Source organism: Aythya ferina (genome assembly GCF_964211825.1).
Source record: "Aythya ferina genome assembly, chromosome: 14".
Taxonomy (NCBI): Eukaryota; Metazoa; Chordata; class Aves; order Anseriformes; family Anatidae; genus Aythya; species Aythya ferina.
In genome coordinates, this window is record NC_140312.1 from 19,455,043 (window position 1) to 19,468,309 (window position 13,267).

The 13,267-nt window shown below is 39.1% G+C and overlaps 1 protein-coding gene across 1 annotated transcript; it reads left to right on the plus strand.

The window, feature by feature from the left end:
• The first annotated feature begins 6,759 nt into the window (after window positions 1–6,759).
• Window positions 6,760–12,574, plus strand: SPINK9 (serine peptidase inhibitor Kazal type 9). Its single transcript, XM_084536203.1, has 4 exons — window positions 6,760–6,969; window positions 9,143–9,162; window positions 11,290–11,417; window positions 11,981–12,574. The coding sequence occupies exons 1-4, from the start codon at window positions 6,906–6,908 to the stop codon at window positions 12,024–12,026; spliced, it is 258 nt and encodes an 85-aa protein (XP_084392329.1). The 5' UTR covers window positions 6,760–6,905; the 3' UTR covers window positions 12,027–12,574.
• Window positions 12,575–13,267: the final 693 nt, after the last annotated feature.

Consider the following 13,267-nt stretch of genomic DNA (forward strand, 5'->3'; position numbering starts at 1 on the left):
TATATTTCCTAATGTACTCTATCCACTTAAGAAAATAATAGTTGATGTGTCAGTTAATCCTCATGCTTCTCTTTCTTAATTCCTCTCCTTGTTGAGCTGCAAAAAATCTGGAAACCTTATAAATTTAACAACACTCAGTTGGCCTGCACAACGCACAAAATTGCCGTCAAAGCCTTCAGACTGCAAAACCAAAGTTGCAGAACTGAAATCATCATGGAATTAAGTATATTCCTGCGGATCCTATTGTACAACAGTCATTAATTATAGGATCACAAAATATGTCTTTTACTAGACCCCTGTCTTACTCACCATTCTCTGGAAATGGGCAGCACCTCCAGCTTTCTATTTGTACTCACCATTCAGCATGCGACTTTAGATTTTACCTACCACACCCCCATAAATCTGCACTGAACACACACTGACTAATTCCCTTCGGGGCTTTTTGTGGGTGCTTCTCATCTTAAAGAATGCTTTACAAATAGTTGATGTACTTAATGAGGCACTAATAGGTTGCAGTAGGAGCTTGCTATCCTCTATGTGCTTCCACCTTTAGAGGTGGGTAAGCAGGCACTTGCTAACATCAAAAAGGAAAAAAGGGTTACCTTTAATTATGGGGTTTGTGAGAGAATGCATATTAAGATTCCAGTTCCAAATGCTTCACATCCACCCATCCTTCCATATTGGCTTTCAGTTTTTCCCTCTTCATAAGTTGTCGCTTCTCTCTTATAAAAATCATAATATTTGTACTGAAGGCAAAATCAATGTATGTCCTCTACCTTTGCCTTGAGACATTCAGCAATGTTAGAAGAAACTTCCTCGAATATTTCAGTTTGACTGACTTCTGTGTGACAGAATTTCAAAGTGCAAACCACCTGGAAATTACATCTTGAAATATAAAACAGAAGGCAATTTAAAATAAGACCTATTCTATACTCACTTTCCAGTTCATTCAATACTTCATGTTAAGCTGTTAATGCCTATCTTGCATATGTCTGTGAAGGAAGAATCGAGTCATTGAGCAATGGTGTGACACCAAGACAAAAAGATTGACAAGGTAGCTGCACAACAGTGGGTATCACAACATCGCAATTTATCTTAAAGTTATCAGAAGATACAAAGAAAAACAAAAAAAAATCAGCTCTACCCTTTGCAGATTGTTGTTGTTGTTGCTTGTTTCTTTCTTTGTTTTTTTTTTTTGACTTTCTAAAATAACACGTGAAATGTTCAGCTGGGATCTGTCCCAGCTTGATACCTTCAATTTTACAGAAAAAGTCCTTTGATTATTTTTAAGGTGTGGAAAGTAGGAAACTCACTTGCCTTCAGGCAAATACCCAAATGTTTTGGCACAGTTTGATGACTTAAGAAATACATCACTTGATTCTCATGCCTTCCATTGAGCAAGACTTTAAATTCTTAATTAATTGCACATGGGTGGACAACCCTAACCACCTACACACAAAAAAAATATAAAATAAATAAATAAAAATGAAGCAGTTTGTGAAATGGATTATGTATAAACATGCACTGGAATCACTAATACGTCAGAATTCCCACTCTTGATGATATCAGTATAAACCTTGCCTTGTACATTCTTCCCAGGGATACGTGGCTGCAATGAGTAAGTTTTTAGCTATTCCATGTGCCTTTTTTTCAGCACCGTTGATGTCCTCAATGTAAGGCGCTCTGCCTTATGAATGGGAACAAACTACTATACATCAATACTTTCTGGAACGCAGCCAGATAACATCCTCCCATGCAGAATAAAACAGGCACTTGACTAATGACTTGCTGCAGCAGCATATTTGGCATCACATTGTGGCTCTGCTCTGAGCTACAAAAATAAAAGCAATATATCAGTAATTGTGACACATATTCTCACACTCAGAAAAACATGCACTGCATATTATATCTTTACCAGATGTAACAGGCCCATTAAAGCTAATAAACATTTGCTCACTATGTAAAGACTTTTTCTTCTTCAAAACAACAACTTGGAGAGGTAAGAAGTTGGGAAAAGACAAGATACAGTGATAAAAGTAGAAAATTATCAGAGTTCCCCAGTAATATACATGTATTCAAAACAGCACCCCCCTGTCTGATGGAAACTAACACGAGTTTGCTGATGAGGCCAACATTTTACTTGGAAGTTTTCAATCCGAGCAGAGTATTTACCATCAATTTCAGAACTAGTTTTAGCTGTGGTAAAAAGGCCTACTCATTGAACTCTGGGAAGCAGATATTACTAAATAGGTCTGAACATTTGTTTTGCAACCAGTCATACTTCTAAGTAGCTAAAATCAGTACAATTTACTATTACTCTGATGTCCATATCTGCATTGTGAAATCTAGAAATGTTGCCTCATAAGGACAAATACAATATGCCACAAAATCCCTAAGCAGGTGACTACCACCAACAGTTCACTTTCGCCTTCACAAATCACAGATTCAGTGTAGGTTGGCATGGACCACTGGAGGTCAGCTGGTTCCACACATCCATGCCCCACCACCAAACCATGATCAATTTAGAAGAGTTTTTGAATATCTCCAAGGATGGAGTTCACACAATCTCTTTGGCCAACCTATTCCAACATTTGGCTACTCTCATTGTGAAAATTGTTTTCCTCACTTCTAATTGGAATTTCTCTTTTTGCAATCTGCTGTATTCCTTCTCCTCCTTTCACTGTGTACCTCTAAGAAGAGTCTGGCTCTGTCTTCTCTGTACCCCCCTATAAAATAGCTGAAGACAACAATAAGACTTTGCGTCCTGTCTTCAAAGTGAGCAAACTAATTCTCTCAATCTCTCTAGTATGTGCTTCATCCCTCTAAACATCTTCTTGGTGGTCCTTCACTAGACTTGTTCCAGTATTTCAGAGTCTTTCATGTGCAGGGGACCCAGAACCATACACAGCAGTCCACACACAGCCTTGTAAGTGCTGAGCAGAGTGAAATAATTATTTCTTTTGACTTGATAACTGTATTCTTAACAATACAGCCTAGTATGTGGGGTCATACTTCTTCACAATGAGGTAAACCACTGGCTCAGGTCCAGCTTGTCCACCAAGAGAAGAACTGCTCTGTATTCTCCACTCAATTTGCTTCTGAATGTTCTTGACGGCAGCATTTTGACTTGGAGGAACCTTTGGCCTACCTGAGGATGACAGGTGTCAGGCTGTCAGACCAGCTCCATTTGAAGACTACCAGAGCAAACAAGTCTCTGCAAGTTTGGACAGAAAAGTGCCTCAGATGAAGCACATTTTCAGTCAACTGGTGAATATTTTTGCACTTTGCCAATATGAATTTTTCCCATTCTTGAAGTTAGGCAGATGGATATTGAGGCATTTTGGTATCCTTCTAAATAGGAGTTGTGATAAAGGCTTTGTGGCATTAATTTTACAGAATTTTATTTTTAGATTTTGCATCTAAGTATTACCTCATTGTAGAAAGTGAAACCGAATATTACTTTCTGTGTATGGCATTTTTCTTCCTAAAGCTTCAGGATAGATTTGATGTTTCAAAATGGAAAAGTCTCCAGTTTTGTTGGATCTCTGCTGTATCCTACTTCTAGTGTTCTGCCTCTTATGCACCCTACAATATATCACAGCTTCTCATCAGATATCCATCCTATCTAAATGGTCTGGGCAGACCCTATGCAGCTTAAAGTCTGTTGCTCAGAAAATGAATGATAATTTGATTTGGAAGCCCTAATCAAAACACTTAAACACTACTTGAAAGGAAACATTCACACCATGGATTTGCTGCTATGGGGCACAGAATAAGCATCAGGAATCCTTTTGATATTACGATAACTTTTAAGTGCCAAGAAAAATCTCAGCCAAAATCTGTCTCACTCATTAGCCCACCTCCAAATATCTCACTCATTACTCCCACCTCCAAATGTGCTGTCTTCCTTTCTTCACTAGGCCTCAGAAAACCTCCCTACAGAAGGCTGTAAACAGATGCTTATATTCTTTTGCTAGAACGATGAGATGGATACTGAGGTTGCATCAGACGGTACACTCTGTAGCAGCAAATTAGGCAAGACAGTGCAACCAAAGTGGGAGGTTTCCTCATACCAGCGTCAAGGAAGCTGCATGTTCCATCAAGCTGCAGTTTTATAGTTTCAAGTAGTCCTGTGAAGTCTTGTTTGCTAAATCTATTCAGATTAGGAATATCTTCTTGATTGGGGTTTTGTTCTTGCTGCCTAGAGTAGCAATCATCAACATCAGCCAACAACATTTCATGAATATTCTCCATAAATTCATTCATTTACATTCTAAGACAGGCTCTTGGGCTTTCCAGAACCAAAATTCCACTGACAGCCCACAGCAGCCGAATCCAGACCAACCAATTTAAACCATAGCTTGTCTTTTGTTAACTGCACCTTATAGGAACACACACATATTGCCAAAGCAAAATAAAATAAAATAAATAAAATATGCAGGCCTCCATCCCAGACCAGATCTTCAACTATCCTGTTCTTCCCCTATCTTAATGTGGAACTTCAATTCAGTGGCATTTTTTTTTTTTTTCCACTCCAGAAGTGATGAGAAATTAACCATTTATTCATTATCTGCATTCTTCATTTACTGACAAGATGGTCAGTATCCCTCTTGCTCTCCACACAGAAGCATGAGTTAGCAGGGCCCAAGGTCTATTTGACATACTACAACCTTTTTTGAAAGGATATTCAGTCCCTCTGTTTTACTGAATTTAGCATATATGACCCCAACTCCTGCGTGGCGTAAAAGCCCCAAGCTGTCTTGCAATGTAGGAAAGGTGATCACTGAAATATTGTGAATTGTAGCAGCGCACAGGGATCTTTCATACTGTGACAATTTCACAGAATCACAGAATCACAGAATTTCTAGGTTGGAAGAGACCTCAAGATCATCGAGGACGCTAACAGTCTCCACTAAACCATATCCCTAAGCTCTACGTCTAAACGTCTTTTAAGGACTTCCAGGGATGGTGACTCCACCACTTCCCTGGGCAGCCTGTTCCCGTGTCTAACAACCCTTTCGGTAAAGAAGTTCTTCCTAACATCTAACCTAAAACTCCCCTGGCGCAACTTTAGCCCATTCCCCCTCGTCCTGTCACCAGGCACGTGGGAGAACAGGCCAACCCCCACCTCACTACAGCCTCCTTTAAGGTACCTGTAGAGAGCAATAAGGTCGCCCCTGAGCCTCCTTTTCTCCAGGCTGAACAAGCCCAGCTCCCTCAGCCGCTCCTCGTAGGACTTGTTCTCCAGGCCCCTCACCAGCTTTGTCGCCCTTCTCTGGACTCGTTCGAGCACCTCAATGTCCTTCTTGTAGCGGGGGGCCCAAAACTGAACACAGTACTCGAGGTGCGGCCTCACCAGAGCCGAGTACAGGGGGACGATCACCTCCCTAGCCCTGCTGGTCACACTGTTTCTGATACAAGCCAGGATGCCGTTGGCCTTCTTGGCCACCTGAGCACACTGCTGGCTCATATTCAGCTGACTATCCACCATCACTCCCAGGTCCTTCTCTGCCTGGCAGCTCTCCAACCACTCATCTCCCAGCCTGTAGCTCTGCTTGGGGTTATTGCGCCCCAGGTGCAGGACCCGGCACTTGGCCTTGTTAAACTTCATGCAGTTGACCTCAGCCCATCGGTGCAGCCTATCCAGATCCTCCTGCAGAACCTTCCTGCCCTCGAGCAGATCGACACACGCACCTAACTTGGTGTCATCTGCAAACTTACTGAGGGTGCACTCAATGCCCTCATCCAGATCATCGATGAAGATATTAAAGAGGACAGCTACACTCCAAATCACTAAGCAGAAGGCAGTTCTGGACAGATGGGTTCAAACAGAAATATGGTCTCAAAACATGATTTTTCTTTGAACTTTAAGAAAAGACTCAGATCTGAGTTTTCCATTGTGCCACTACCCTTTGCCCGTATTATAAAAGCAACAGAGTTATGCCTGTTGTCAGTATCACACTGGTATGTTGAATTTGTTTAAAGAATCCTGTGTATGACACTTATTGCACTGGAACTATCAACAAAGAAAAAGATGGGCAGGCAGAGGGACCTTGTCCCTTTCACCATGACAGCAAATTTGCCAGTAACTCAGCTGGATGCACAATGCCTGTGAACACATCACTTCTCTTCGCAACACCGTTGAATACAGTATTTTTGCTCCTTTCTTCACATCACATTGTTTCTGAGCACCAGACTGGTGGAACTTTAAAGGCAGAAGAACACTGAAAGGCTAGGAAATCCTCTGGGCTGTGTGTGAAGGTGAGTGTGGGTATTCACACAAAAGACACACTTTTCCAGTCACAACTGCTCCCACAAGGCAGTTTGAAAGGATTCAGTGCATGGCCATGTTAACCAGCATCTCCTCTACCCACACAGGTCTCAAAATTTTCAGGAGAATAGGAGTTCAGCATTTCAGCTACACTGGTGTGAATGTTTTGGAATACTCCCAGTAGAATTATTATTGTTATTATTATTATATTTTTGCATGGGAATTATGTTCAGCTCTAAAAGTCAATATGGCAATAACATATCAGCATTAAGTAACCACCTTAATGAGTCACACCTTGAACTCGCTAATGGAGATGGAACAGTTAATTAGGCAAGGGGATTAGCCAAAGAACAATTCATCTCCTTTATCAACACAATCCATGCTGTGACTCTCATCTTTGCCCTGTACGTCTGACCTTCATACTGTGCAAAAGACATTCTTGGTGACACTACCCATGGGCAACACCTTCTTCTAATTACCTTCTACAAGGGGGATTACATCATCAGGGTTCCTGCTCTGTGTGTGTATATATATATATTTATCTGCACCCACAGATGCGTGAATGTGCATTTAAGCTAAGCGTTCTGGAACCAACCTTGGAGCACAGGTTGGCTGTGAAACAGGTCAAGAAACTATGTCTGCCATGAAGATAACAGGCACTTTTGTGCTCCTCACCCTGGCAGTTCTTTGCTTAGCAAGTGAGTAGCCCTTTTTTATTTCCTAATACATTATAGTTCTAATGTTTGAGTACTTCAGACTTCTCAGTGAACTAGGATAGGTAGCAGTGGTTGCTGGGCTGGGGTGGCAGAAAGTAAGTGAAATTTTATGCTTGTGCATTCATTAGTAAGCACTATTTCACTAGCTTTACAGTTGCCAACTTGGGCAGATGAAATTTATTCCCTGATGGTGGTGTGGATCAGAGCTGCCTTCTGCACTGTAACTAAAGAGTGAACTGCAAAGTCTAGACTGCAAAGCAGTTTTTTTACCAACTCATTTCTTTCTTTGATCTGAGTGCATTGCTCAGAGCTGATGAGATCCTTATCCTGCCAAACTGAGCAAGCAGGAGATAGTTGATTATGCACTAGCCATAAAAGATGCTGTGAATAACCTCCTTTACGATGCTAATTTGTCAGGATGGAGATCGCTTTGAGGTGCAAGTTGCTCTATGGTAAAATACGGAGCTTGGAGGAATTTCTTGAGGTATTTACTTGTAATTCACTTGGTAATTTATTTAATTTTTAGAGCAAAAAAAAAACTTTCAGAAAAAAAAAAGTACATTTAGACTAACTGAACGTGGGGAGTGCAAGTCTTCTCTGCTATTAGTATAGTGTGGTCCGATAGCTACATGAATGTTAAGTAAAATACAAAGAAATTACTAAAACAAAACTGAAGTTATGAAACATAACCCTTTTCCATTTTGAATGGCTCAGAAAATTTTGCTTTGAAAATAATCTCAAAATCAAAATTTTTATGAAAAATTATAATTTCCATGATATAATATGCTTTTGATGAAAAATAGTCTTTCAAACAGTTTTATTCATTGCAATGGCAAAACAAATAAACAAACAAATATTGCTTTCATGAGAATTCCAGCAAATCCGTTCCTTGGATGTTCTAGCTTATCTTCTCTGCTTTAAAACTTTATGGATCAATCCTTTTTGAGCCAGATCTTTTTCACTTTAACTCCCAAGTGCATAGTGGGTACAAAAGATTACCAGGGAGGAAAAAAAAATCTTAATGTTTTTGTGGACATAGGTTAAATCTTATCTGATTCCAGAATCATGAAAATTCAGTAAAGCTTCTGATGACATTGACCAAAACTTGACACAGTGAATAATTTATGCTAGTTTTCTTTACTTTGGGTGACTGTATTTGATCAGAAGATGTAAAGAGCTCTACAGAAATTAATTTTAGTGCAAAGCTGAATGTCAGCTGAATCCTGATTCAAACCAGCTACACTTAATCAGAAAAATAAGAGCTAGAGCTGTATTGCCTTTTATATTACACTGCATTTTCTTCCTCCTCCTTCTGTACAAAAAAACGCTGTCTGATAACTTCTATCCCTTTGAAGACACAGAATGACAATTACAGGACAGGAGAAGAACGAAATACATTCCTAAGGAAAGTAATGAATGTGTCACCATAGTGGAAACATGCCAATGTTACTTGTTTACTTTCTGGGAGGTGTAATTATCATTGAATAGCTGTTTAGAAGGAACTTTTTGAAGCCCCACCTGAGATCAGGGCTCCATTATATTAGATGCCATGTATATACAAAACAGGAGCCAATCCTTCTCCGAATAGTTTGGATTCCATATTGATTGGCAAGAGAAAACAATTTTTAAAGTGGTACTATGATCCAAATTTCGTTATCATCAAAATCTATATATTTAGCATTAAATTTTAATGAAGATATTATCCTCGTTATAGACAGATCAAAGTATAAAAGGACAGCATGACTTGCTTACAGCCACATATGAATTTTTTGGTAGACCTGGAAATTAAAACCAATGCCCAACCAATTAATACTGAAGAAGATGGGCCATTTAACATAATATTGACTCCTGGGTCTTTAATCTTTCACTGATGAAAAAGGGAACAATAGGCTCCATTCCCTCTGACGACAAAGGCTGTTCTAGCTGCTGACACAGATTTCTAAGGTAAACGATGCAGTAAGACCCGCTTGTTTAATAAGTCCTGACACATGTATCTTATTCAACACTGAAAAACTATGTCACTATTTACTTTCAAGAAGGTAAGAGACTTGGTGTTGCTGGAAGGGCTGGTGCTGATGAAACCAGCCTATTTGCAAACTCAATATTTACAACAGTGCATTTTATTTTATCTTTTGTGATTCTGTTTATATTGTAGATGCTGCCAAAGAGGATGCGGTAAGTCATTTTCTCCTTTATTTCTTGACAAAAATACATAGTTTGTAACAACAGTGCACAGAGATTGATGAGGTCAGAGAAAACATACTAAACATTAATTAATTGCAGCCAAAGTAAAAAAGAAATCCCTGAGGTTGAGATATGTGGTTTCCATATAGTTGCCCTGACACCTTCCAGATGTTTGTTTGTATAATGCAGTCTGGGCAAGAGAATGGGTAAGGCAAAATTATAAGCCAGAAAATTGAGATTTAAAAAAATATATATTTATCTGGTGACATTATAAGGCTTGCTTGGTGACTTTCAGATCCTAAATCATACACCTAAAGATTTTAATTTATCCCTGACTGATGGAGCATCCATTCTGGTGTCATCCTCTGAAATAAATGAGCCACTAAGTAATACAAGTCCATGCTCAGGTGACCAGAGACAATTCCTTGAGGGGTCCAGCGGAGAGCAGCAGCGTATGGAGATCCGTGCGTGAACAGACACAGAGCATGGCCCCAAACTAGCAAAACATACACAGCATTCAGTGCTTGAACCTACACAGCCATACACTCTTTTCCAGGAAGAGACTGTTCCACTCTCCCATTTTACGAACCATTACATGTATATATGAGGCAAATTCACCCAGTTTCTAGCTTTTTTATTAGTTAGTGTTTGACCAATTTTAAACTGAGAGGTACAGCTACAGAGATTCTCACCCATGCCATTGCCTCAGCTGGGTTGCGTTGTGGAATCGGCTGTGTCAGGTCTCTGACCTGCCTTTGTGATTGGGGTTAGGTGTGCTGCCTCCTGCTTTCCAGCCCAGTGTTTGAAATGCTTTGGAGAAAAGGTAAATGATCAAATGAAGGAAAAATCTAGGTTGACTAATATCCCAAATGCTTTTCTTATGGGACACTGGATTTGAGCCTGTAATACCTAAAAGAGTGATTGGTTAATGACCCATTTGCCAGAGGAGCTAACTCAAACTGCCAGTCTTCACTGCAACCATGGCACAGGCTGCTGGAGGAGCTGCCCACACACAGTTCCTCATTCATCACTCTCTTGCAGACCATGGACAAACACCAGTGTAAAAATAATCACATAATCTGCAATAAATTCCAGGTTTTGGTTGAAGTAAACTCCTCCTTTTCACTAGGAGGTAGAACGAAGGGGATAAACAATCAGGCCATACCAAGAGAATAGCAAAGCTAGGTTCTGTTTTAAATACTTACAACTTACTTTTGATAAATCTTTAGGAAGGACAAGTTTCAATAGTAGTTTCCCTGCAAAGACTAATGTTTCAAATTCTCACTCGACTGGCAGTAAAAAGAGCTGAGCCAATTTTAGTTACAGCAGCACACAAGAGAGAGGTGATTTCCAAGGCAATGAAATACAGGCTTTCAAGGACAACAAATAGCACATTGAATAGAATACATGAACTGCACAAGGAGCTCTTTGTTTGTCAAATACCAGGAATTACATTCATTTGACAGAAGAAGATTGAGCTCTAGAAACAGGACAGAAGTCCTTTTAGTCATTTATTTTATTAGTTTGTACTCTCATTTTTACATACAAGTCAGTAATAAATATGATCTCACTAAGAGCCTTTCAACAATTTGTTTTCACGCTAATACTTACCCAGGCCTTTTACCTAATTCTGCCTGGCCAGGTCTCTTCACCAGTGTAAAAAATGTCACAAGTTGCTATTTGTGGAATAAAGAGAAAGAAACCATTAACACGCTTTTAAAAAAAAAAAAAAAAAAAAAAAAACCACACAGGAATTTACTAACATTTGCAACCACATAGAAAAATATATTAAGACTCAACTTTTTGTAGATGAAAAACAGGTTATATTTTTTCCAGTGATTACATCTTTATTTAGACAGACAGCAAAATCCCCAAAGGTGCTCAATATCTGACTTTGGTGGCATCACACACATCTGTCAGAAGAAACATTCTTTTTTTTGAGGATTAAGCTCAGCAAGCATAGACGGTAGAGGACAACTGACCGTGCTTCTCTACAGCAGCTGACAACCTTATCATAGATCAAAAAAAAAAATCATACATACCCATTATTTGTGTAGGTGAATAGAGAATGTGAGAAAAATGTATTCCATCTTTTTAAAAATGATACCTTATTTGCAGGTAGACTGCAGTGAATACAAGAGGTTAGAGAGAGGAAGACCTATTTATTGTGAAAAACTCTACCAACCTTTTTGTGGCTCTGATGGGAAAACATATAACAACAAATGTTCCTTCTGCAAGGCTGTCCTGTAAGTAACATACTAAGTAATGACTCCCGAATAAGCTAAATTCTGAGATTAGCTGAGTTCTCTGGTATTTCCACTCCATCTAAATGCTGTCATTCTGTTCAGGATTTCAATTACTCTGCATCTTTGCTTAAGAGGCTCCATTCCTTTGCCTCTTTCCTCATCTTTATAGATTAATTGCTTCTCCCACCAACAAGAGTCAACTGATCTAAACAGATGACCTTGGTATTTGTGTGAGCAACACAAATATTCCTATTCTAGCAGAAACTGGAGGTTGGACGATAAAAGAGTTGATTGAGCCACACGGGGCTAACAAGGCATCTGGGCCAAATCAAGTCATACAAGAATTCAAAAGTTGTATTGGACATATCAGAAACTTTTCTCGCTTTTTATCTATATAACATAATTTTTAAAATAAAGTGTTTTACAAATCAATGCCTTCTTGTCTGCTGCAAACTTTTATAGCATCTTCTTTGTTAGCATTTTGTTGGCTGAGGACTTTGCAGAGGTCTGTGTTCATAACATTAAGTTTACTATCTGCAATGTCTATGTCCTTTCTTTTGCAGGAGAAGTAGAGGAGCCTTACATATGAAGCAAGAAGGTGCATGCTGAATGAATTCTATGGGACAGAGAAGAATGCTGAGAACAGCTTTTCACTGCCTTATCATGATCTCTTAATTTAATTTCATTCACTCTGCCTGTCCTAATGATGGCAAACAAAGCTCAAAGTAGACTTTTCAGCTGTGCGCTGTCATTTGTGTTTCCCTCTGATCCAGAGTGCTGGGATTGACAGTTCTGTCTTCCAGTTCAGGATTCTCATGAGCATTCCTGTTTCTCTAACAAATTGGTTTTCACATGAGCACTTCATTATATGTTTGTCTCCATAGTGAAAGTTAAACCTTCTTACATTGCCACTTGATTTTAGTGCAGGCATTGCCTCAGCTCTCCTAGTTGGTGAAGTGTTTTCACTCATTTACCCAGAAACTTCTGCACACACTTCTTTTCAAAGGCCTCAGCTTTCCTGGGAAGTGTTTGTACTCTTCCAGTTTTGTAGTTAAATTTTAAATTCTCATTTTTCTTTTAACTTTGTACAATTCTGATTCATTTATGTTTAGCTTCTTAGTTTGCATGTTTATTACAATAAAAGTAGACTCTTTTTATTTTTTGTCCGTGGCAACCTTTATAAATATAAATATAAATATAAATAAATATATTTTATCCGTTATTTATAAAGGAGATGTTTCCCAAGTCAGAGAAAATAATTATAGAGCTGAAGCCAGGGACAGTGCTGGCAGAGCTAAAAAAGCCCAAGTACAGAAGACAAAAGTTGTAATACTAGAAATATGCACTACATGGCCCCATGACATTGGAATTTACCCTGCAATCTGGCTTTTTTTTTTTTTCCCTCCAATGAAACAAATCCCCAAATCTGTAAAACAAGATAAGCCTCATAGCAGTGTCTCTGTTAAATCCTGTCATATAAATGTAACCATTATTGATTCTTTTAATTTCTGATAAATTGGCTGCTTTCAGACCTGGAGAAATTTCTGTTCTGCTATTACATCCTTATCATTGTTGTTAAACTGGTTTATGTCTTTTACACTTGAATAGGCAGTTAAGGGAACACATTTTCCAGAATTAAAGTTTATAAGTGACTGACCTTGCTGGGATTACACCTGAAGAAAATTTTGGCACTGGAATGTGGGTATCAGTTAGGTTGAAGTAAGACTCATACTTCAGAAGAATGGAAAATGAGAAAGGAAACTTATGCTCTTGCCTTTGAAGGCAAGATACCCAAAAGCCTAGCCATTCCACTGCTGGCTGAATATCACTGTAGTATCAGGCTGGTTGAG

What these genes read in the sequence shown, in the direction of transcription:
- SPINK9 (XM_084536203.1), top strand. Translation starts at nt 6,906, where the DNA reads ATGTCTGCCATGAAGATAACAGGCACTTTTGTGCTCCTCACCCTGGCA. An exon ending in ATGCTGCCAAAGAGGATGCG is followed by an intron (nt 9,163 to 11,289) that starts GTAAGTCATTTT and finishes CCTTATTTGCAG; the next exon opens with GTAGACTGCAGTGAATACAA. An exon ending in TCCTTCTGCAAGGCTGTCCT is followed by an intron (nt 11,418 to 11,980) that starts GTAAGTAACATA and finishes TTTCTTTTGCAG; the next exon opens with GAGAAGTAGAGGAGCCTTAC.